At 29.3% G+C, this 25,425-nt stretch overlaps 2 protein-coding genes and 1 long non-coding RNA gene across 3 annotated transcripts; 2 read left to right on the forward strand and 1 right to left on the reverse strand.

Annotated features, from left to right (window-relative positions):
* Positions 1-861: 861 nt before the first annotated feature.
* On the forward strand, positions 862-1,923 carry LOC106764510 (RING-H2 finger protein ATL66). Its single transcript, XM_014648789.2, has one exon. The coding sequence runs from the start codon at positions 1,283-1,285 to the stop codon at positions 1,790-1,792; it is 510 nt and encodes a 169-aa protein (XP_014504275.1). The 5' UTR covers positions 862-1,282; the 3' UTR covers positions 1,793-1,923.
* A 6,048-nt stretch (positions 1,924-7,971) lies between these two features.
* LOC106764467 lies at positions 7,972-8,450 on the forward strand. The gene is made up of 2 exons (XR_001375916.2): positions 7,972-8,103; positions 8,193-8,450. It is a non-coding gene; the product is annotated as an uncharacterized LOC106764467 (long non-coding RNA).
* Positions 8,451-17,477: 9,027 nt separating this feature from the next.
* On the reverse strand, positions 17,478-18,167 carry LOC106763298 (transcription factor MYB1). Its single transcript, XM_014647502.2, has one exon. It carries the CDS (start codon positions 18,165-18,167, stop codon positions 17,478-17,480), a length of 690 nt encoding a protein of 229 aa, XP_014502988.1.
* Between the last annotated feature and the right edge of the window lie 7,258 nt (positions 18,168-25,425).

Genomic DNA, 25,425 nt, shown 5'->3' on the forward strand with positions numbered 1-25,425 from the left:
TATATATATATATATATATATATATATATATATGAAAAAAAAAATACATCTAAGAATCTTTTAAGAATTATGATATCATCACACTTCTCATCATCATAACTCTCATAAATAACAATAATATCAATAAAACCAAAAAATGATCACATCATTTATCTCATCCAAAATGGGTGATACAATGTATTAAATCACCATAACTCTCATAAATAACAATAATATCAATAAAACCAAAAAAATGATCACAACATTTATCTCTTCCAAAATGCGTGATACAATGTATTAGTATCATCACATATTTTTATAAAAGTATTGATATAAACATGTGATGATACTAATACATTGTATCACCCATTTTGGATGAGATAAATGATGTGATATTTTTTGGTTTTATTGATATTATTGTTATTTATGAACAAAGTTATGGTGATAATAAGTGTGATGACATCGTGATTTTTAGGTGATATCATGTATGTTTTTTTAAAAGATATATTTGAAGGCAAATGAATAAATGTAAGTGGAATTGAAGATAAAGTTAATATTGTTTCTTTTAAAATATTTGAAGATAAGATAAAAGTGAGGGAATTTAAAAGTAAAATTTGTGAAATTTTATGAATGATTTGTTTTTAAATTTAATATAAAATTATTTTTTGATTAGTTAAAATATTTTTTTAAATGAGGTTTATGAATGGTTCTGAAGAAAAATAATTAATATAATTTTTTTGACATATTGAAAAATTTACATTTTAATAATAAATTTTAAAAGCTAAATATTTTATTATTATTATTATTAATAGTGATTATTTATGTGATTAAGATTGTTCCAACAAAAGACCCTCCATTAATATATAATAGTTGGAACAAAAACAAGCAGCGAGGTCCTGTAAATTAAAAAAAGGATAAATAATTAGCAGTGTGTTCGATTGTCATAAAAAGGTAAAAATAATTAAGTTTAGTTTGAGTATTAAAAATGTAATGATTCTTTTGAGCAGAAAACTTTTGAAAACGCACTAGTAACAGAATGTGTAGACACGAGTTTAAGGTTTAATTCGTTTCATTTTTAGATAAACACTAACACTTATAAAATTAAAAAATCCAAACTGTCATGTGCCCCACTCAGAGAGTATACCTAATCACCAAACCAAACGTAACTATAAATAATGTTAGATAGTCAATTAATAGAAGCATTAATCTGAGCTATATTGCAGTGGCAGCCACTGTTTACACCTCTCTCCCAAACGCCGTCGTTTTGCCCCGCCACCGCCGCTTCCTTCTCGAACCTTCCACCATGTCGATTCGCGATTCCGAATCCTTCAATTGGCACAGCGACGCGGAGCTCGAAGACCAGGACCTCCATATCCGCGGCCAGAAGCTCTTCTTCATCGTCGTCGTTTTCTCGATCGTCCTCCTCTTCACCGCGCTCTTCCTCTTCGCGCGACGGATCTGCCGCCACCACGGCCTCCTCTTCGACGCCGTCCCACCGCACCAGGCGCCGCCGACGCTTCCTTCTCAGGACGACGGCCTCGACGCCGACGCGATCAAGCGGCTACCGATCATACTGCACCAGCGCGCGGCGACGGAGGAGACGGAGTGCTGCATCTGCCTCAGCGCGTTCGTCGACGGCGCGAAGCTGAAGGTTCTCCCTGGATGCGAGCACAGCTTCCACAGCGAGTGCGTGGACAAGTGGCTCGCGAATCACTCCAATTGCCCTCTCTGCAGAGCTTCGCTGAAACTCAACCCTTCGTTACCGAGGATTTTGATCCAATCGCCACCCGTTACAACAACGCTTCCGCTCTGATACTTTTTTTCGGTTCAGATTATTAACTTAGAAACAGTTGAGTAGTTCTCACTTGTTTTGGATCATATTTTGCATGTCTAAATCCTTGTAAGAACTACTAATGAATCGCTGAGAAATATATTCACAGTTCTAAATCCTTTCCTTCATAGCATTGCTTTCAAATTTGATAATTCATAAATATAAATAATTATTTATCCATATACATATATATTATAAACATTCTTTTAATGCATGAATATTAAAATCAATTTAGACACTCTTCACTATAAGTACTGCTAGTTATCTACTTGCACGGTTTGATAAGTTGGATAGAAGATTAAGATCTGGATAAGAAATATATGCGATTATATAGTTTTTATTTTAAGAAATATATAATAACGTGGGATGAAATAAGATCTGTGTCGGGAGTTTTCCGTATTTTGAACGCATTTCAATAATTTAGAAAAGAAAATACCCAAATTCCGAATTTAAAACTTCAAATAATTTTATTTTTTTAGTATAACAGGAGTCAAAATAATTGAGTGTGGTTTTGGCATTTGAATACTATTACAACACAGAAAAAGTATGAGTGTGTTTTTTTTTTCAGTGCTTTGCTGCATTTCTTTATTTGGAATGTATGAATTATTAGTCGCATTTGCCGAAGTTGGAGTATTTATTGAGAGTTAATTATATATTAATAATTTATTGGAAGATGCCAATTGCCAAAGCCAAAAAAAAGGGGTACCCAAGAAATTCCTTCACATGTGACAGAGTCCAACGCAGAGGTTTTTCAGAGTTTTATATTATTGGTTGAGTTTTGTTGCCACGTTGGGTGATGGAAAAGTACGAGACCGAAAAGTTCATAATATTATTTGCTTGGACCCTCATCCATACAATATTACGCTCTTTTTATAAACTAAGTCTATAAGCTAAGAGTGAAGGTTCTGTTTGTTTTTGCAAAAATAGATAATGGGTGACTTTTTAATAACTTGGGACCCAAAACGCGGAAAAGCGCGACTATGCTACGACCCCTCCCTTCTTTATCCAAATCAAATGTAAGTTTAGAATAAGCCTAAAAAGTTAACCTAAATAGATTTAAAGAATTATACATGTTTTAAAGTTTAGAAATAAAAGTATAAGTATTTATGCTTAATAGGATAACCATGAAGAGTTCTTCTATCCGTCGAACGTCTTTCCACTTCTTGTCCTAGTAATCGATTAATGTAAGGGATGACCTGCAGAATACGCTCTGACGCTCATGTCAAAATATTTCTGTGTAGGTCTTTTGTTATTCAATAGGAAGTAAAAACGAGTTTACCTTGAAATACTTTCATAGAGTTTATAAGAATATGACCAATTAATTTATCTTTTAATGATCATTAATGTAAATTTTAACTAGTAGTTGTTGTGATATTAATTACATTTTAACTCTACTAAATGATTGTCACGACTGAGCAGTCATGAAATGCTATGTAAACTGCTTGTTCTTTTTATCTAGTTTGTCACCATAATCGATTGGTCAGCTATAAGTATATAGTAATAATAAGAAAGTGTATTTAACAATCATTTGACAATATTTATAAGAATAAAATAGTTTTAATAAAAGTTAATTTTATATTTAGAAAAGAAAAGAGAAAGTGAAGAATAATAAGAAATAGTGTGAATAGGTTTTAAAAAAATTCTTGTGTTAAATTTATAGTATATATGTTTTCTGTGATGACAAGTTACCCACCACTTGGATTTCGCTTGCAAGGCGTGTTTCTTGCTATTTGTTTATGTGAACACGTTTTCAGTTTCCAAACGGAATTTGTAGTCTCTTTTACAGAGCAAGCAATTCTACTTTTTACCAACTTTTAAGTATTCACATGTTTCTTTAGGGAATCAAACTCAGATAAATATATATACATATATTTAAGTATTCCCTCTCTTCAACTCTTGTATCTCTTTGAGTTCATTTACTGATGTTGAAACATTCCTATTTGAAGCAATTCTCAATGTTATTTTACTTTTGCAGTGCTTTTTTTTCTCCACCATAATTGAGTATTGCAACGTTTTGAATGTTCCTATTCCACTTTGATTTTGTTGTGTTTTTGTCTTCCAAGTCTTTAACCAAAATGTTACATGTTAAAGCATAATAAAATACTTTCCTATTATAAGATATTATAATTGCATACCATCTAACATTTCCCTTTTCTTTACACCATAATTCCATGACTTTTTTATCCATTTGAAGTCCCAACTTGTCTCAGTTGTTCTATTCTAACATGTACTTCGTCAACCATTTATAATCCAATTCAATCCGGTTCTACAAGTCACTCTTTCCTCAATAATTACATTATCCTATTTATACATATATAGTTTTACTCCATAATTACATATCCTATTTATACATGGTTCTGCCAACTAAAAAAATCATTTTCAAAACTATACCACACAAAATGCATAACTAGCCATTTAACTAATTACAGAAGTAAACAATTTTTTCTTTTGTTTGTACCATCAGTACTGGGTAAGTATTTTAATATGCAAAATATTGTACTGACAAAATGTGGTATTACACCCTTTTGTGCTTTACTTCACCCATATTTCTAGAGTATTTTTATATACAAACACTGGTAAAAACAATAGGTCTTAATTTTGGAAAACATGAAGGTGTTTCTTGAGGGTCTTCAAGTTTTTATCTTTTATTTTAAGTTTCCATTCATTTATTGTAGTTCTACATAAGTTCCCAACATAGTATAAATCATTAAGAATTTAAGACTTTTCTAAGTTTTCAATTTTTTTAAAATTTATTACGGATTTAAGACTCTTTCTAAGTTTTCAAATTTTTTTATATTATATTCAGTATTAATATCAATTGAGGACTTAGAAAGACGGTGCAATTCCGTTAATTTATTATTTTTTTATAATATTCTTAAATTTTTGACAAACAACTTTTTTTTGTTTCATTGTCGTGTCTGTCTTTCTATTACAATGGTGGTCGTGATGCAATGGCGACGGTGGACTGAGCATCAACAATTCCAAGGTGGAGTGGGAGGATGAGAAGATGAGAGGAAAGGGGGGAGAAGGAGAAGAAAAAAAAAAAAGAATGTGAAGGAAAGGAAGAAGAAGACCAGATTATGACATCTACAAATTAATTTTACGGACCATTAGAATATGTTAATAATTACTAACAAATATTTATCAATGGATTTGAGTTCATCCAACAGATTTCACACTTTTATTAATGTAAGTCAAAATCCACTCTTATTATTTCATTTTACATATTTTAGAAGTTAACTTAACCATGTAAATTTACATTCTTCCTTGTTCCATACCCATGTGTCCTACCTTTCCTTATCTATAGTTACACTTTCAATATTTTTGTTTCAAAGTTGCACTTGAGGGAACTCCCATTCAAACCAACCCCTTCTCCATTTCAATCATTATTCCTATAAGTGGTTATTCCATCTTCTTAGTTTTTCAATTGTCTTCATCTTAGTTGAAACAACAAATAATACAACATATAACTTATCCACTTACTGAAAACTTAATTTTACTCCTTGTTCATATCCTGCAAGTAATATTCTCCTAGAATTGAACTAATTTTCACTTCTTTGATTGATTTCATAATATCTCTCTTCAACTAAGGTTCAAATTTGTTATCAGTATGTCATCCTCATTGTTCCCTGTTTAAGCTCTAGCACTTATTTTTATCATCATCAAGGACACTAGGATGGTTGACAAGATCATTAGTATTCTTCAAAATATCATTTTCTAGGTAAAATTGTGCACAAGAAGTAATAGGTGCTTTAAGTGTATCTTCCAATTCCCTTGGTTCTTCTAGTGTACTTGGTTCCTCCATTGCATCCTCATCAACATATAAAATTTTATATTTACATTAAGCAACATCATCATATCCATCAGTAGATATATCAATGTGATGCAATTTTATAATTGGTTGTTGATTTGATCATTGAATCTTGATATCGTTCACATCAGGTATCAAATTTTGCAACCTTTGATTCATGTCATCCATCATCTGATTCACTTCAGTTTTATGCTCAGTCATCGTTTTCATCATCTTTTCTGAAGTGGCCTCCTTAGCTTTGTCATTCACTAGCTGACTTAAATCATCAAACATTTGTTTTGTTCTAATAGCAAATGTAGAAGCATATCTTCTATGTCATATGATGAAGTGTTCCAAACTTTGTACTTTCAAGAAATCTCGAATGAAATTTGTTGGTAGAACTAAAAGTTAGAAGTAATTCTATAAAGTTGTTGTTACTTGCATCCTCTATCGTGTTGTATAATATTTTGTTGTTTCCGTACCGCTCATGCTCAATACTTTTCCATCGTTGATCATCTTACAATTATCTATGACTTCAAGTGTCTTTCTTACTCCATCCATTGATAACACGACTTCCTTATAGGATGGTCCATTGGTTGTTGCAACTTGTTGTAGTAGTGCATGTTGTTGCTCTTATGAACCAAATGGAACAAATGATGGATGGGGTGACACAAAATGTGATTGTTGCTCATATTTAGAGAAAGATGATCTAAGGTATAAATAATTCAGTTGATGTATAGTCAACTTACTTATATCAGGTACAATAATAAGCGTGATAATTTGTTGTTGATAACCATATGAACCATGTGATTGCTCTATACAATAATCACAGTTCATTTGAAAATCATACTCTTGATTATTTTCATGTGAAATAATTATTTATATTTGTTTAAAGATGTATTCTGAAAAAAAATAAGTTAAAAACTTGTTTAGTAGTCTTCTAAGAAGAACTCAATTGACAACTTAAAACCTTATTTTTTTCGCAGTCAAAATATTTTCAATCTATTTTCACAAATTTTCCAAAAAAGTTCTTCACCCAAAAATTATGCTAAAAAAATAATAATAAATTTACAAATTAAAATAACTAAAGAAAATAAAACAAATATTAGAAAAATAGAGAAAAAGCATAAATAAAAATAAAATAAGAACAAAATATTAACTTTTTTTTTTCAATTCAAATAATTACACATTACAGAAAATTAGTTACACTTTTATCATTAGTAACTACTTTTTCAAAGTTAAATAACTACTAATAATAAAAAAAATTATTTAAACAATATTACTTGTAATATTTTATTTTAATAACTACAATTTATTTTATTTATAACTATTAAGGTAATCACGTGTCCATATTTTTTAAATATTTATATTACATTAGTTAAAAATATATGTAGATTAAGCAAGTAATTATGTAAGAGACGAATCATGAGAATAATAAAAAATCTCTTATTGTCAACCGTAGAAACTAACTATGAATATAATGAAAAAAAAAGAGAGACAATTTTATACAAAATATTTCAAAATACAGGTACTTCTGAAGTGTAAGTTAACAATTATATTTTAAAAAATCAGTTAATAATTATTTTATAAAGAATAAAAAAAAAATCATTTTTATATTTAAATATACATACGGTAGTTATTATAATTATTTACGGAACTTAATTTTACTTATACGGACACATTTTTTTTATAAAAGGATGTTTAAAATTTTTAAATGGTCATAAACTCCAATTCAAAGAAGGCCAGGTCTATTTATCCTTTTCTTTCTAAAAACAAAAGTAACATAAGCCATGTATGCATGATATGAGACCATTGCTTTTTGCAACCAACAATTATTAACCGCACCCTCTGAAAAATGTAAAACAACTCAAACATCTTCGACACTACTGCACGCACCAACACTTCTACTATCTTCACCGCCACCACCTTTTCCATTATTATGTAAAGGGAGAAGAGAGAGAAAATACGAAAAAATAAATTGTTCCAAAATATATATTTCATATATTTCGAAAAACTGTTCGAGATTGTATTTCATGCATTCAGAAAATTTTAATCAGAAATTATTTTTCTGGAAGTTCTATTTCACAAATTTGATTATGTAAACTTTGTTTCTAAAATTTCGTTTCAAAAATATTATTCTAAAAATTTTGCAAAAGTTTATGAAAATAATTTTTAGAATGTTTATTTCAAAAATCACTTTTCAAATAAGAAAATGGTCATTTTATAAATTTGGTAGGTGGACGGAGATATTGAGGGAGTGCAAGAAGTAATAGGCATGTTCATATTGATAATGCCGATATAAGCCCATAAGCCCATTGATTAAAGATGCATTCAGGCTGGGCCTTTGGTTAGAGCCCAATATTTCCTAGGGTTTCTTGTAGGCTATAAATTGCTGCATCATTATCATGTTTTGTCTTCTTAGTCCTCCGTTAGTTCTCAGCAGCAATCGGCTAGGGTTCGGATTTGAAGAAGGGTCGGGAGTTTGTTCACCATGAGGGCCAAGGTATCGTCCTTTCTACGCTGTTGATTATTTCGTTTCCTTTTGTCTATTATGAGGTTCAGCTCTGATTACGATCGCTTCTCTTCTTGTAGTGGAAGAAGAAGCGTATGAGGAGATTGAAGAGGAAGCGCCGAAAGATGAGACAGAGATCCAAGTAGTGCTTTAATCTTAGTTTGTTTCTGTTGAATTTTACAGTTGTTTATGTTCTCAAATGGAAGCTCAGTAGTTAGTGTTACTGGCTTTTCCTTTTTGTGTTTTGATACATTTTGTTGGCTTTAATTAGTTTATGTTTGGTTTTGTCTTATTAGCTCGAAACAATGTGCGAATCAACAAAATTTCTTATTTGCATCTCTGCTTTTCTCATTGCTATTTCGCCTAGATGTTTCCCTAAACTTTTTAGGGCGATTATAATTTTAGTTTATTTCTACGTCAATTTTTTCCGATTTAATTAGTTGGTCTTTTGATTGGAATGTCTAACTCCAAAATTAGGTCAAGATTTAATTGTCTAATAGTTTTTATGGGTAGGATTTTCAAGTGCTTGATTTAGTTTGATACTTTTATATGTTTATTCATACGTTTTTGCTTGTTTCTTTCAATATACGGAGTGTCTTTGTGTGGAACTTTATCTGTTGTGTATTTTATGTTCATAGACCTAATTTGAAAAACATGATTGAAGACGTGATATGTTGATTCATAACAAATGAAGGTAATTTGAACTTGTTCCAATCTTGGTGAGCAATCAAGGAATTAAGGCAAAATATGCAGTATTTTCTTAGTTTGTTTAAGTAAAGTTATATTTTGCTGTTGACGAGCATAACAGTTTTGGCTAACATACAAAACAACTACTTCACAAATCCGTTTATTTCATTTTCGAGTGTGGTCTGAAATAATCACATCATAGTTTAGAATATGTAATTTTTCGGTTAGTTTGAGAAAATAGAGAAAACTTCTGAAATGTTTTTTATTTATGATCAAGGTGATTTAAATTTTTGGTTGTGGTGTTTTGGAGATGTACTATTGGTGTTGCATTGAGAAAAGGAAGGGTTGTGGGGTTAGCTATGATGTTTTGGTATATCAGGTCGTGGTTTTTGTGGTAAAACCGAGCTGGAAGAACTATATATGCATAAAAAATTGAGTTTATTTTCTATCTTCGGTGTTTTTCGTATCGATTTTAACATTTTTAAAAATTCAACATCCATACTTCAAATACTTCAAATAAATGTACTAATATAACAATTCTGTATGCATATTTCTAAGAGAGTAAATGAGTGCATTTGGAAGATATGCTCTCTGATCTCACCAAAGTTTTGAATATTTGTAAAGATAAGTTGTGCTTTTATCATTTTGTATCACTTGTATTTATGTTCGTGTTTGTGAATAGGTCTTGTGTTGGGTGTGTTTAATAATATATATCTATATTTATATAATAATGATAATTAAGGTTGAGTAAAAATATCTGATTAAGAAATCATTCACATAAAAAATTAATAATTTGATAATTTTTTTATCACAAATTTTTGTATTTTTTTTATTAATAAATATATATTACTTTAAATAATAAAAGTAATTGTTTTCAAATTTAATTTTATTAAATGGTTAAGTAATAAAAATCATTAAAGAAAAAAATTATATAAAAAAATAATATTTTTAATATATTATATTCTTTAACATATTATTAAATATGTAAAAGTATGTTAAAAACACTTTTAATGATATTAAAATGTGTAAGAATATATTAAAATAACAATTTATTTTAAAATTTATACTTTTCTAACATCATCTTTTATTATATTATAATAATTAATAAATATTTGTTTAATTTTTACATAATAAAATATAAATAATAAATAATTAATTAATAAAACATTTTTATGAGGCAACAAAATAAATTTAAATTAAAAATTATTTTAAAATAAAATAAATATATAAAAAGATAAAATAAGTTATATACACATATAAAAAAATATAAATAAATAATTAAAAAATAAATGTAAAAGTAAAATAATATTCATGGCAAAATAAATATAAATAAAAGAAATAAAAATTAAAATAAAATAAAATAAAATAATTTTCATACACATATAATAATAAAAAAATATAAATAAAATAAAAAATAATATTATCAAATAATTAAAAGATTAATTTATACGACACTTATGAATAAAATAAAATAAATAAAAACTAGTACAACTCATTTAAAATTAGTATAGTTACTAATTCAGTTTAATTCTATTTGTCATTCCTAATAACAATATATATTTATAATATTGTTAAAATTATTAACTAATATATTAAATTTTTTATTAGAACAAAATAATAATTTTGTTTTAATATATTAAGAAAAATCTTTCTAATCAAATCATTCATAACTTTTACAATTTTTTTTTTAAATTTACTTTTTTGTTATTTTTCAATTCTTTCCTATTTATAATGATAAGATAACAAAATAAATTCAATGAGAACATCATTCGTTTGACCCAACTGGAAAACGTTAATTAAATTTTGTTTAACATTGAAACAGAGTATTTGATAGTTTTAGGTGGAGAGAGGTAGTACAAATAATGGTGGAACCTGTGAAAAAGGTTCAAGAGTGAATGAATTTTCTTTTAGAAATAATTTGATTAATATAATAAATTATAATTTTATTATTATTTATAATCTATACTGTTATGTAAAATTATTTCCTTTAAGTATTTTTTAATTTTTTTCTTCAAGTATTTTTTAAATAAAAATATTTATTTTACAAATTTTATTTTTTAAGTGACATTTTTAATTCTAAAATTTAGCTATTCTTTTAAACTAAAATAACTATTTAAAAGATTATGTAAAAAATTAAAAGTTACATACAATAAAATTGTTAAAATTTCTTAAATTCACTTTTATATTAGAATAATAATAATAACAATTGTTTTGGTGTACACAATTTCTAGACAATTTTATCCTTTATTGTTATATACATAATTATTTATCAATTTTACCATTTATCATATATTTCATTTTATTTTTTAAGTTTATGTAAAAAAATTTCAAACTCGATTAACTATCAAAATTATATGATAATTTTTTATTTTATCACAAACGTAAATACAAACATTTTTACTGGTTTTTTTAAAATTATTATTTATTATTATCTTCGCTATTATTTATAATTATGTTATTATTATTTAAAATTTATGATTAAATTTTATTTTTACTAATATTTTATTATTCTTATTTTATAATTTTATAATTTTATTATTACTATTTTATTAACAATAATAATTATGACATATACTTTATACCACTTTATTAACTATATTTCTTTTATTAAAAATTGTAAATATTAATAAATTAATAATAAAATTAGTTATATAAAATGTCATATATATATATATATATATATATATATATATATATATATATATATATATAAATATGACATAATTTATCAATTTTTGGAACAGAGAATTCATTCTCTACTATATAAAACTATGTAACAGAAAGTAAATTCTCTATTTAAAAAATCGATTATATATCTTAATTTACTATAATTTAATACATTTATTTTACAAATTTTCATTACTACGTGAAGAAAGACTGACATAAAAAAATCAACTCGGTTTTTATTTTTAAGTTTTTTAATCATTGATTTATATGATTTTTTTTTTCTTTTTTTTCATTCGTCTTTGCAATTCAAATTCGCAAATGTATGAAGGAGTGGCAGGTCTAACTTGTATTTATTCGGGTAACCTTGAAATTTTAATAAAAATGTTAAAAAAGTAAATATGTATCCTCCAAACAATTTTTTATATTGAATGAAATAAAAAACAATTTATAATTAAAAATATGATAAAATAATTTTTTTTTAAAATTTTAAAAAGAGTTTAAATATTAAATTAGTTTAACTGTCTAAAGATAATAAAAATTATTTTAATAAAATAAAAACAATTCTTCAAATAAAACAAAAATTAATAATAAAAAAATAAAAACAATTTTTTTATATTACTAAATAAATGAATGGTTTCTATTATTAAACATTTAAATCAAGATTCATGTCATGTTAGCAAAAAAAAAAAAAAAGAAGAAATTCAATATATTTTGATGATGATAATAACAAGGATGATGAAAAAAATAAGTTTAAGAATTCAATATGTAAAAGATAGTGAAAGACTTGTAATTGATATCTAAAGCTTTTGTAGTAAGGTATTAAAAAATATGTATCAAACTTAGTTTAGAGGAGTTTCAAAACACTTTGTACAATATGAGACAAAAATAGTTGAAAGGTGTCAAAAACTTTCTAAAATAGTGTAAATCACTATAGCATAATCAATTATCACAATAACAATTCACTGCTTATAATCGATTATCACTAGTCGTTGAGATAATCGATTATCACTAGCCATTTTTAGTTGTTATACTAACTGGTATGCTTGTTTCTTATGAATAATTAATTAACACTTGAGATAATCGATTATTAGTGACAATTATTGCTAAATGACGAAAATTTTAGACTTATTTGTGAATGAAGCCTATAAGTAGAGTGTTAAGCTTCCATTTAGAAAACATATAACACATAAAGGAGTTAGAGAAGTCTTTGTGCACTTGAGAACTATGTGGTGTTGCGGCTTTGGAAATCTAGTGTGAGTAGAGCTTGAACTTTCACTGGGTGTGTGATTGAGTATGTATGGTTGTTGTTGTTAGGTGAATTTAGTCATCCTTTGTTTGAATTCAGAGAAAATGGTCATTCCTTGTAGACTTCAAGGAAGGTGGTTATTCATCTCTTGTGGGACTCATGAGAGGTGTAGTCATTCTCTCTAGGGAATTAGAGAAAGTGCATTCATCATCATTTGTGGAGTTTAGGGAAAGTGTTCTTCATCTCTTAATTATGACTTGAAGATAAGTGTTTTTTAAACCTTAACTTTTATTTGTGTGATTGTAAGTTTTGGTTTTTTATTAAATCAATATAAAACTACTCATGTAAATGTCTCTCTTTTTTTATAGTTGTCGATATTATCTATTAAGCAAGATTAAAAAGAGAGGTGAGATAAATTTTTAGAACACAAGATACCGATTCACCCGGTTGTCTTAGTTTTTGTCCAAATACACAAACATTCCACTATTGCGACTCTAACAATTTAAATATTCTTGTGTGAAAAAATAAACAATAAAAAAATATTAAAAAGGAGTATTTTTCAAATATAAAACATACAAAAATATTTAATTTACATTTTGAACTGCCACAACAAAAGTTCTTATGGAAGAAGTATGATTATCTAATAAATTATGAGAAAAGTAAATTAAATGAGAATGGGAATGAGGACGGAATGTGTATTAGGACAGATATGGGGAAGGAGACAAGGCAAATAAATACATACCCATCCACATCACCAATTAAAAAAATTAAATATTATTTATATCGGTACTTATACCAAGTCAATGTGATGATTCTCCGTCAAAATGTATACAAGTTTGAACAATATCACGAAGACGAGTATTCCAAAAAGGAATTTTTTGAATCTAAAAATATTTTCCAAAATATCTAATTTAGAAAATATTGAAAATAAGGAAGTGTAGTGGTTTTTATTATATTTTTAATAATAGGTAAATTGGTGAGTGCCATTTTTGTAGATGTAGGATCGTCACATCACTAGGAATCTCAAATTTGTTGAAAGTTTCTTATTAATTAGAGATAAAGTGCAAATCTGTTCTTAAATGTTTAGTTTTAAATTCTACATTTTAAAGTCAATAGATTGTCATAGATGATCTATTAGAACTAATTCATTAACAATATATTAAATGGACAACATGAAATAAGATGTAGCATTGGAGAAGGAAGTCAGACAAAAACTGAGATGTTCCGTCAATAACACAATACTAGAAAAAGAAAGCAAGTTGTAGAATAAACCATATAGACCATGAAGTGTCATTGTCACTATAATGGATAGTGAGGATCGTATGTGAAATGAAGAAGAGTAAAATAAAACAACTAGTATCGAGACAACAATATTACAATCGGAAAAACTTGTTTGATACCATAACTAGAAAGAATTTATTTGATACCATAAAGAGAGGAAATAATCTCAATGTTACTATTATTAAATGACATACTACGATTTATGTGATTATATAAATCGGAGACTCAAGAACTATTGGTGAACACAATTTAAAAATAACAAAAAAAGACTTAGCCAATAATATACTGTAAATTATGATATAAAATAATTACACGAGTTAAAAAAAACAACTTGTAACAATAAGTAAGAAAGTGCCCCTTGCAACCTTCTCACCTGTTAAGAAAATGCTCTAGAGGTGTTTTTCAATTATTTGGATAGAGTCAAAGTTTGTTCTAGTTTTTTAGGGATTTTTTACTTTGTTTTTTTATGTTTTGTAATCGTGGGACAATTTGTTAATGGTTGTTCTTTTTTCAATCTTTAAATATTGTAACGTATTTTTATTAAATAAATAACATCATTTTTTTTGCTTTAGTTGTGCTACAGTTTTGCATCTAGAAATAACAATTGGGATCAAAACCTTATTCTTAAGGGATATGTGAGTTTGTCTTTGGAAGTTGAAGCAAGTCCCAGTTGCTCTTCAATTTCTTCACCGTGTTTGATGGCAAAAGCTATAGAGTTTGGGCAGTTCATAAGAGGCAAATAGGAAAGTTGTGATATTTGAGAAGCAGTTGAAAAAATTATGAAATTCCTACTCTCCCAAAAAATCCCACCATGGTGCAAATTAAATCACACAAGGAGAAAGAGTTCAAAAAATCCAAGGCAAAGGCATGCTTGTTTGCTGTAGTCTCATCTACTATCTTCTCATCTACTATCTTCACTCAGATTATGACTCTTAAGTCACCGTAGAAGATATGGAATTATCTCAAGTTAGAGTATGAGAGAAATACAAGAATCAAAAGAATGTATGTGTTAAACTTAATTTGAAAATTCGAGTTGTAGAACATAAAGGAAACAAAATCAATTAAAGAGTATTTTGATAGGTTATTGGACATTGCAAACCAAATCAGATTACTTGGTTCTGCATTCATAGACTCAAGAATTATTGGAAAAGTTTCTTGTAACAATACTTGAAAATTTTAAGGCATCTATTTCAGCCTTGGAAAATACCAAAGATCTTACTCAAATCACTCTTGGAGAGCTTCTTAATGCTTTGTAGGCATAGAATGAAAGAAGAGCCATGAGGCAAAAAGGTGTCATTGAATGAGCCTTGCAAGCCAAACGAACAACAAAAAGATGTTTTTTAAGAAGAATCAAAATCCTATTGGAGTTTAGTCAACAACAAAACAAGAGTCAAGAAGGGAACCTACCCTCCATGTCAACATTGCAATAAGAAAGGTCATCCTCCTTTTAAGAAGGGAACCTACCCTTCATGTCAACATTGCAATAAGAAGATATTTTTTAAGAAGAATCAAAATCCTATTGGAGTTTAGTCAACAACAAAACAAGAGTCAAGAAAGAACCTATCCTCCATGTCAACATTGCAATAAGAAAGGTCATTCTCCTTTTAAGTGCTCGAGAAGACCATATGCTAAGTGTACCAAATGTAACCAAATGGGACATGTGGCTATAATTTGTAGGAGCAAGAATCAATAGCAAGGTGAAGAGGATAAGATTGTTGATCAAGAAGAGAAGGATCAACAATTTATATGGCTATATGCTTCGTAAGTAGTGAATCAAATGAAAGTTGGTTGATTGACAATGCACAAATCATATGACTCATGATATGTTAAGTGTGGGCCAAAATATGTTACAAAACTTATACATGATGTTGTTTTTGTTCCTTGATATTGACCAAAATATGTTAAGTGTGGGCCAACTTATTGAAAAAGGCTTTAAAGTTATTTTTGAAGATGAATATTGCTTCATTAAGGATGCAACTAATCAAAATATCTTCAAAGTAAAAATGAAAGGAAAGAGTTTCTCACTCAATCCTTTAAAGGAGAAGCAATATGTTTTTTTTGTCTCAAAGAAGATGTCACTTAGCTTTGGAACAAGAGACTAGGACACTATCATCATCATGGGTTGTTGCAGCCAAGAGAGCATGGGTTGGCACTTGATGTTCCTAACCTTATAATCTTAAGTTGCAAAGCGTGTCAATTTGGAAAGCAAAAAAAAAAAATCTATTCTCAAAGTCAACATAGAGAGCCACTCACAAATTGGAGCTCATCCACACGAATGTTTTAGGTCCTCACAAAACACCTTTCTTAAAATGTAGTCTCTATTTTATTACTGTTATTGACGACTTCACTAGAATGTGTTGTGTTGGATTTTTTTCTTTAAGTTTAAATCAGAAGTAGCTCACATTTTTTGGAAGTTTAAGGTAATAGTTAAGAATGAAAGTAGCTAAAACAGATTGTAAGATTTAATAATGGGAAGCAGTATACTTCAACAGAATTTGACAAGTTTTGTGAAGATTAAAGCATAAAGCACCAATTTGCATTCCCTTAAACACTTCAATAAAATGGAGTTAGTGAGCGGAGAAATAAATACATCATGAAAATGTCAAGATGCCTGGTGCATGAGAAGAATTTGCCAAAGAAGGTTTGGACAGAGGCAACAAATACGACTATGTTCCTTCAAAACATTCTTCCCACAAAGGTAGTGAAAGGACTGACACCATTTAAGGCATAATATAGTTTTTATCCATATTTGAAATTCTTTAAAGTATTTGGTTGTTTTTTTTCACTCATATTCCACGAAGTAAACGTGACAAGTTTGATAGGAGAGTTTCACAAAACATCTTTATAAGTTATAGTATTGTTAGCAAAGCTTATAAAATTTTCCAACCACAAACTGGTAATATTATTATCAACAGGGATGTTCACTTTGTGGAGGATGAAGAGTTGAACTTGGATAATGTACAAAAGAAGGGTCAAAACATGGTAGAGTTGGAACTCAAGTTTTCTAGTTCAAGCATTGAAGAAGAAGACTTACAGAATCAAACAATGGATGATGCTCATGTGAGAAGAACAAGGTCAGATGTTTATGAAAGGTATAATATTGTCGTATGTTAACCTACTAACTATGCAAAAGCAAGATCAAAGGTGGATAAATGCAATGGAAGAGGAGTATCTTTATGTTATTTGGATAAAGACAAAACTCTTCCAGCCTTTTTAGGGATTTCTTATTTCGTTTCTTATGCTTTACAATTGTGGGTCAATATAGGTGAATTTCAAGCAAATTGAATAACATTAACAGGTATAAAGAAGTATGTACGGTTAGATGATGAACTTGTTAAATGTGTATGATCATAATTGAAAACTGTACTCAATACAAATATTTTGATTGCCTATAAAGATCAAAACTAAATTTAATATATACAAAGTTTTGATAAAGGAAAGAAAAAGAAAGTATCATACATTTGCAAATTTAAAAATTAACATTTTATTTGTGAAGATTCGGATGAACATATTCCCTTCTCTTACACAAACTGTGAAGATAATTTCTAACCTCATCAGCAATCATGCGCCGCATGACCTGCAGAAAGTAGTCCTGATTCGAAATCTTGTTATTATTATTGTTCACTTTAAATTCTTCCCACACTTTTTTCTCTTCCTCCTCAACTTTTCTATCTGATTTTTCACCGAAAGGAAAAAGACTCAAAGGCGTGATAACGGGAATCGCAATTCGCTCCTGCTCTTTTTCTTTCTCCACAAGCTGTTTCTTGAAAGGATGGTCCCACTCCGACGGAGAGGCGCGCTTGGTGTTTGGCGATGCCGCCGCCGCCGACTGACTCATCGTGCTACGGCGCCGGAGGGTGGAGTTCCAGTGGTTTTTAATGGCGTTGTCTGTGCGGCCAGGGAGGAGGCGCGAGATGGTGGCCCACTTGTTCCCGTGAATAGCGTGCGCCTTGATGATGATCTGGTCCTCCGCCGAAGTGAAGGGGCGGTGCTGCACCTCCGGGCTCAGCTGGTTGCACCATCGCAGCCGGCAGGACTTGCCAGAACGCCCCGGAATACTGCTGCTGATGAGGGACCAATTCCGTGCGCCATACTGGTTCACCAATTTCAGTAGTGTCGCATCCTCCTGAGGACTCCACGAGCCCTTCACTCGATCGTTGCCAACGTCCGTCATCGTTCATCTGTTTGCGGAAATGTCACACAAGGTTGGTACGTGTTGTTATATTATTATGTTAATATTTGAGATATTTGTTTTTCTGTTCATATCACAGATGAATATAAAGATTTAGTTGGGAAGAGCTTAAAACTTAAAAAGTATAACCGTAGATTTATTTGAGGTGGTTTCGGTTTAGGTAGGTGGTGGAAGTTTACAGGTAGATTTTTAAGTTTTTAACTTAAAATTGATAGGGTTTATAAAAGAGAATATTAATTAATTGCTAGGGTTTATAACTTCCACTTTCTCTAACCGATTCAGTTCCCTATAAAATCTAGCAAGAAAATGCTATATTTTTTACCTGTTCTTTTGTTGGATGATGTTGTTTTCAAATTTTGTAACGAAGGACACTCGTTTTATTTTGTAAAATGTGTTGTTTTCCATTTTAGTTGAATAAAAACGATGAGTGTGACAGTTAAAAAGAAGCATAAATGTTATATTGACTTTTAATAATAATAATTTATAATAATAAGAATTTATTGTTATTTATTTGGCTTAATAGTCTCTTTTGTCTCTAATTTTGTTTCACTGTGTCAATTAAGTCTTTGGTTTAAAAGTTGAATCTAATTGGTCCTTAATTAGAAAATTTTATGTCAATATCTTTGTTTCGTTAAAAATATTAGCAATATTAATGCATGATGATATGATAATTCCTTTTCAAATATTTTATTTTAATCTTTGAGTCATTTAATCTCTCCTATCACATTAGTTTTGTCTTTCCGAAACAACAAAAACCCTAATTCCTCCACCGCCCTATCTGTCATCACCACAAGAGTGAAGTCCAAACCCTATCCAACTTGCTGCCACCACCCACATTGTCAATGTCGCAAAGAACCTGTAACCACCACATCGTCTTTCACCATTAATGCTGCAACCACTAAAACCCATCCACCACCATGAACCATGTCACGTCATCGCCACCATGCTGGAAATCGCACAACCATATTCAAACCTACCCTTCATCATCAATCTCACGCAACCCAAATCACCACCAACAAAATCATCTTTTTTCCTCGCAACCTAGAAAAACCCAGAGAACTCCCAATTCGCACAGATCAGACAATCCTCGCACCATCCCAACCGCCACCATTGTGAGACCCATAAGCTTTTACTAGCGCCACCATGACCTCGTAACACGCCTCCATCAACAACGCTCCATACTCGTCTGAACCACACTGCGGCGCGACACAAGTGAACCCTAATCGTGATCTCCATTCAAACTGTTATCCACCACGAGCACGTCGTCGCCACAATCGCCTTTGTCGCGTCTTCAACCTGGAAAGGGAAATTCAAAGAACGCAACTCAATCTGCATCCAAAACAGAATCACGAAACCATGTTCATCCCCATCGTATCCAGAAGCTTTCTTCACGCAGCCATGGCGTTCTCTTGAACCAACACCATGCATGAATCCTTTATCGTGCCAGATTGCAACCTGCAGAAGAAATCAGAAACCCTAAAGCAGTTCAAGAAACTAATCGCGATCCAGTAGCAACGAGCAACTCGCACCTCTATCCATGGCCGAGAATCGCTAGCAAGCTTCCTTCGCAGCGGCGTAGTTTCTCCTCTCCATCAAAACCCTAATTTTGGGTGAGAGAAGGGGATGCTACCTCAACCTGTAATTACTTACCAGGTCACCACAAATAACATTAAAATAATGATAATTACTACAAATAACATTAAAATAATGATAATTACTTACCACGTCACCACAAATAACATTAAAATAATGACACATAACCGCTATGTACTGCCATATCATCATACTATTAACGTTTAGTGTTTTTTAATGGAAGAGATGACATTGACACAAATTTTTTAATTAAGGATCAACTAAACCCTAATTTTTAACCAGGGATCTAATTGACACATCCAAACAAAACTAGAAACAAAAGAGACTATTAAATCTATTTATTAATATGAAAAAGTCTCTTTAACAACTCTTTGATAACTTTTTGACAACGCATATGTGGTAATTTGTGATTAGTCCGTTTCTAATAACTTTTTTAAAATAAATTTAAACAGATTAATAAAATAAGGATATAAGAAGTAACCAAGAAGTCAAAATGAACGTGAAGGTGTAGCGGTCATCCGTTATGTATATTTATTTATTTAGACATGCATATAGTGTGCATACATCACATGTCAAACGTTTTTTTCTTCTTTAAATAACTGCCTCCATTTTGTAGGTTTAAAATAAATTTACTTTCATTTGATAAGTTTAATTGAATTTTTCCAAAGTCAAAATAAATAATTAATTATTTATTCAATTTTTTTAATTTAATAAATCTTTCAATCAACACTTATTGAATCAAAGTTAACTTTACCGTTTTTTTTAAATATTTTTTACAAAATATATATATTGAAAAACATTCTTAAATTTGATTGTAAGAATAAAAATTAAAATTTTAAAATATAGTATATTAAGTAAAAAAAATAGAAACAATTTTTGTCCTAAAAATAATCCTATAATTAAGTCAGTTATATTAGATAGAAAAAAGTTATTGAAATATAAGCCATGTAATTTCTCGAAGTTAACCAATCAAAATAATAATGGCTTTTGTTCAGTTTTAATTATCTATAAATATCTTGGATAAATTTGAAATTTTAAGTATTGTTGTAACAACTTTTATTATTGTTTGTTACTTATATTACTTTATCTTATTATTTATCTTTAAGTTTATTATTATTTTTTGTATTTTGAACTTAATTTACAATTTTTGTATTTTAATATAGATAATTTTATTATATTTAAAGTAGTAACAGAATCAGATTCTTTAAAAGATAATTTCGCCCATCGCTGTTGGCAGTACCTGCCACTAAATTGTTATATTTTCACTATTTTAATTTAAATATTTTAAATTAAAATAGTTATATTTTCATATTTGTATCCTCTGAATAACCCTTATCTAAATTTAATTATTTTATAAATTAAAATAATTATTTTACCATTTTAACTTTTTAATAACTACTTTTTAAATGCAAATTATTTATTTTTATAACTATTTTTAATAAGAATTATTTTTATAAATTTTTTTAATAAAAATTATTTTATTATATTATTTATTTTTATAATTATTTTTAATAAAAGTTATTTTATAGTTAAATAAATTTTTGCTATTTATATTAGTTATTTATATATTATGTTAACACATGGAATTTTGACAATTCTTATTGTCATAATAAACCTCTTTTGTTACTAACCATTAAATAGGTTATAAATCGAGAGTGAAATTTAGAATATAATTTTTATTTTCACATAGTTATTTATTTACAAATGAGTAGAAGTTCAACATAAATATTTTTTTTAAAAAATACTTATTTATTGGTGTAATATATTTATTAGCAGCTAAATCCAATTTCCTCGTCTAAATGGAAAAAGTACTTCACATTCTTAAACAAAATTAAAAAAATTAAGTATTTCTTTTCTTCTTTTATTGAAACCAAACCTAAACCCGAATGTACATATCATAATAGGTAATGATACTTTGACACCTAACTTTTGACAAATTTTTGACACCGCCAGATATCACAGTGTCAATAAGAAAAGGAAAATGACGCACAAATTAAGAGTTTTTGGTGTTTCAAATGGTAGGTTTTATTTTGGAATTTCATAATTAAAATATCATTTGGGTCGGAGAGAACCCTAGAGAGAAGAAGCACCCAGAGTCATATTGTGGTGAGGTTTGACCGTTCCGGGACTGCTGCTGTTCACCGGAGGACATTCCGCCACAGTTCCACACCGTTTGGAAGCAACGACCATTGAAAGCGCTGTGTTTCCGCCGTTACGCCGTTGTTGGACCGTTATTTTGGTCAATCGTTTAGGGGTTTTGTTGTTTTATGACAGTTGATTATTGGACTTCTTGTGAGGCTTTAGGTTTTATCTTTATGTTCGAATTAGAATTGTTGTAGTCTCTCTGGTTAGTTGAATAGGAAGGTACGTATGTCTATCATTTTGTGGTGTTGATTCTTGATGCAACGAATTGGAAGAAGATTTAGAATTGCTAACGACTCAGGTTATTTTGTGGTGTTGGTTGAACTGTTTGCATTCATAGCATTAACATAGATCTCCCTTGCCGATTGAGTATTAAAATTGTACAAGAGTTTAGAATGACTTGCAACTCTCAATAATCTAACTCTTTATGAGTTTCCTCTGTATTAATTGTTCGTCAATTATATGGTCACTGTATTAATTGTTCTGCCCTGGTGTTGTCAATTATATGGTCACTCCAAACTGGTATTTTCTTTGTGTTTTGTTCTTAGGTTGTTTTCCTTGCTATTTCCATACATATAAGAAATTATTCCAATCTTAAAGGCATGGTTTTTGGAGTGGAGTAGCATGGCACGACTTTGTTGCGACAACATTTTTTATATGATTTATTCGAATTTTAATGGGATATTCTTTTTCTTAACAATTCTTTTGGAATAGTATTTGTTTAAGCACTACCATCAAGCTGGAAAGTAACATGAAAGGGCTACTTCTCGAGATAACCTGATTTCTTTTACTATTATTTTAGATTGTTATAGTTGACCACAGAGCATTAAGATTGAGTTGTGATTTGTTTCTTAGCAGCACGGTTTGATTTAGTTTTGTGTCATGACTTCTATCTCGTAGAGTCTGTTGAGCGACTATGTTGTCTCTATTGTTTTTGAAGTCTATAATTTATTATTCACCGAAAGAGAAATCTCAAACTAAGATGTCTATGTTATTTCTTCGTTTGATTCAGGATGGCAAGTGTTAAATTGAAAACTTGTATTTGAAGAACAAGTTTTACAAGCCTATTGAGAAATTGTTCCTTTCAACTTCCTAAAAGGAGGTAAGCTACGGATTATGGTTATGGACTTGTTGGTGTTGATTTTAAGTTAGATTTAGAGCTTCATTTCACAGTCTGCTTATTTACAGTTTGTTAAGTTTTTCACCCAATTCATTCTCTTGAATTAAAAGTTACCAGTCTAAATTTTTGGATATTAATAATTTTTTTTTTTTTGTGAATTCGAGATTGCATGATTATGGCTGATATTTTGGTAGTTTCGTAATAAGGGTTGAGTTATTATTATGACAAGCTTGAATGATTAAAGCGACTTTCAAAATAGTTGAAAGCTTTTGCAGGGGGAGCTTGGTCCAACTTTAAATATCTTTTTTATTATTATTTATTATGATTTCATAATATGAAATGAAAGGGAGTGGGTGAAGATATTCAATAAGAAAAACATTATATATTAAGAATGGTAACGGGTTTAATAAACAAAAGTTTTCATGACAATGATATTTTGCATGAATTTTTTTCAAATTAATTTATTATTTTAGCAAATTTGTTTGAAGGATATTGATGTTCTAAACATATTTTTTATGTTCATAAAATTTGCATTGTATTACATTAAATAATATTTAAGATACCATTAATTTCTTCTGATTATGAACCACCAAGGTACAATATTAAACTTAGTTCTTGGATGATTGTTACATGCATGATTTGGTATCATCACCTAGCTTTTAGGTAAATCTAAATTGGCTTTGTTTGTTCACTTGGCTTATTATTTATTTTTTCTCTAAACTCTACCAATAAATCAAGTTTGAAACTCAAGTCTTACTGAATTTATCAATGTTTTGATTTGACGTTATCTCTCATGCTTAGTAAGTAGTTTTATTGTGAACTTTATGTAGGGAACTCTACTAATATTGTGTGCTCAATTTCTTACATTTCCATAAAAAAAAAAAATTGTTATTGATGATTTGAATTATTGCTCTCTGAATCTCATATTATTGATATAAGTTTTGAAAACTACACCTGCCATATAACGACCTGTTCAAAGTGCTTCAAAATGAGGCTGAAAAGAACTAAGCCAATGTTGGTTGATTAATGATTTTCAGGCACTCCTTGAATTCTTTGTTTCATGGATCAACACTCGTATTACAATCCTGTTGCAACAAAAATTAATCTAATAAATGAGATCTTAGAATCATTTTTATAACATAAATTTTCAACTATAGATGTATAGCTTACAATCTTTGTCCTTTTAGTGATTAGTTTTTATGGGTGCATATATTTATGAATGTAATGGACTACAAAGTAATGTGTAATAATTAGTTATCATTAAGTATTGAGGCTTTGTGGAATGATATAAATTTTTTTGACTATTTTATTTACTCAGTAAAATATCTTAATTATCTAAAATACATTGTATTGACACTTCTTGTACATCTTGTTTATCTTTTTTAGTTTGTTAAAATATTGAATTTTTCTTAGTTATCTAATATATCATTAAAATTTTGTTTTCATAGTAGTTATAATTATCAAATCTGGATACAAATTTTTAAATTTGTTATAACTTAATCTTCACCATTTTTTTTTCAAAAGTGTTTTTACTTTTGATTAAAAAATTACAATTTGTAATTACAATTTTTTATTATCAGTTTAAATAGATTTAAAATATCCTATCTTAAATTGTTTTGTCGCAACCGAAATCGCGACGGGACGACGATCCAAAAAAGAAAACGATTTTGAAAAAGAATTTGGAGTCGCCACCATAGTTTATTCTGGAAAACTACGGAAAAACTATAAAATGATAAAGCACGGTCCACGAAAACCAAAGATTGGGTTCGGGAGTCGGTTACGTGTAGGAAGGTGTGAGCACCCTACAACGCCTGCCCGAAGGCAGTACCTTTAATTAAATACGCGAATAAATATGTGGTTTGCAAAATGTTTAATTTCCCCTAAGAAATAAAACTCTAAAGAAAACAAAATATTTTTTGTGTTTTTTGTGCCCGACAAGGATTGACCTTGCTCCTACGTATTCTCAGTCAGACTGAGAAATCAGGGTTACGTAGTTCTTTAAAAGATTGTTTGTTGTGTGAAAGATATTTGGTGTTTGATAAAAAAAGGAAAAGATTCTTAGCACGAGGACGATGCGTGCGATCACGCACGTGCTTAAACCCTTAAAACATATTTATTTTTATGAAAGGGGAAAAGATCTTAGCACGAGGACGATGCGTGCGATCACACACGTGCTTAAACTTTTAAAACATATTTTTAATTTTTATAGAAGGAGAAAAGGTCTCAGCACGAGGACGATGCGTGCGATCACACACGTGCTTAAACCTTTAAAACATATTTTTTTAATTTTTATAGAAGGAGAAAAGGTCTCAGCACGAGGACGATGCATGCGATCACACACGTGCTTAAACCTTTAAAACATATTTTTAATTTCTATAGAAGGAG

Source organism: Vigna radiata, chromosome 6, assembly GCF_000741045.1.
Source record: "Vigna radiata var. radiata cultivar VC1973A chromosome 6, Vradiata_ver6, whole genome shotgun sequence".
NCBI lineage: Eukaryota > Viridiplantae > Streptophyta > Magnoliopsida > Fabales > Fabaceae > Vigna > Vigna radiata.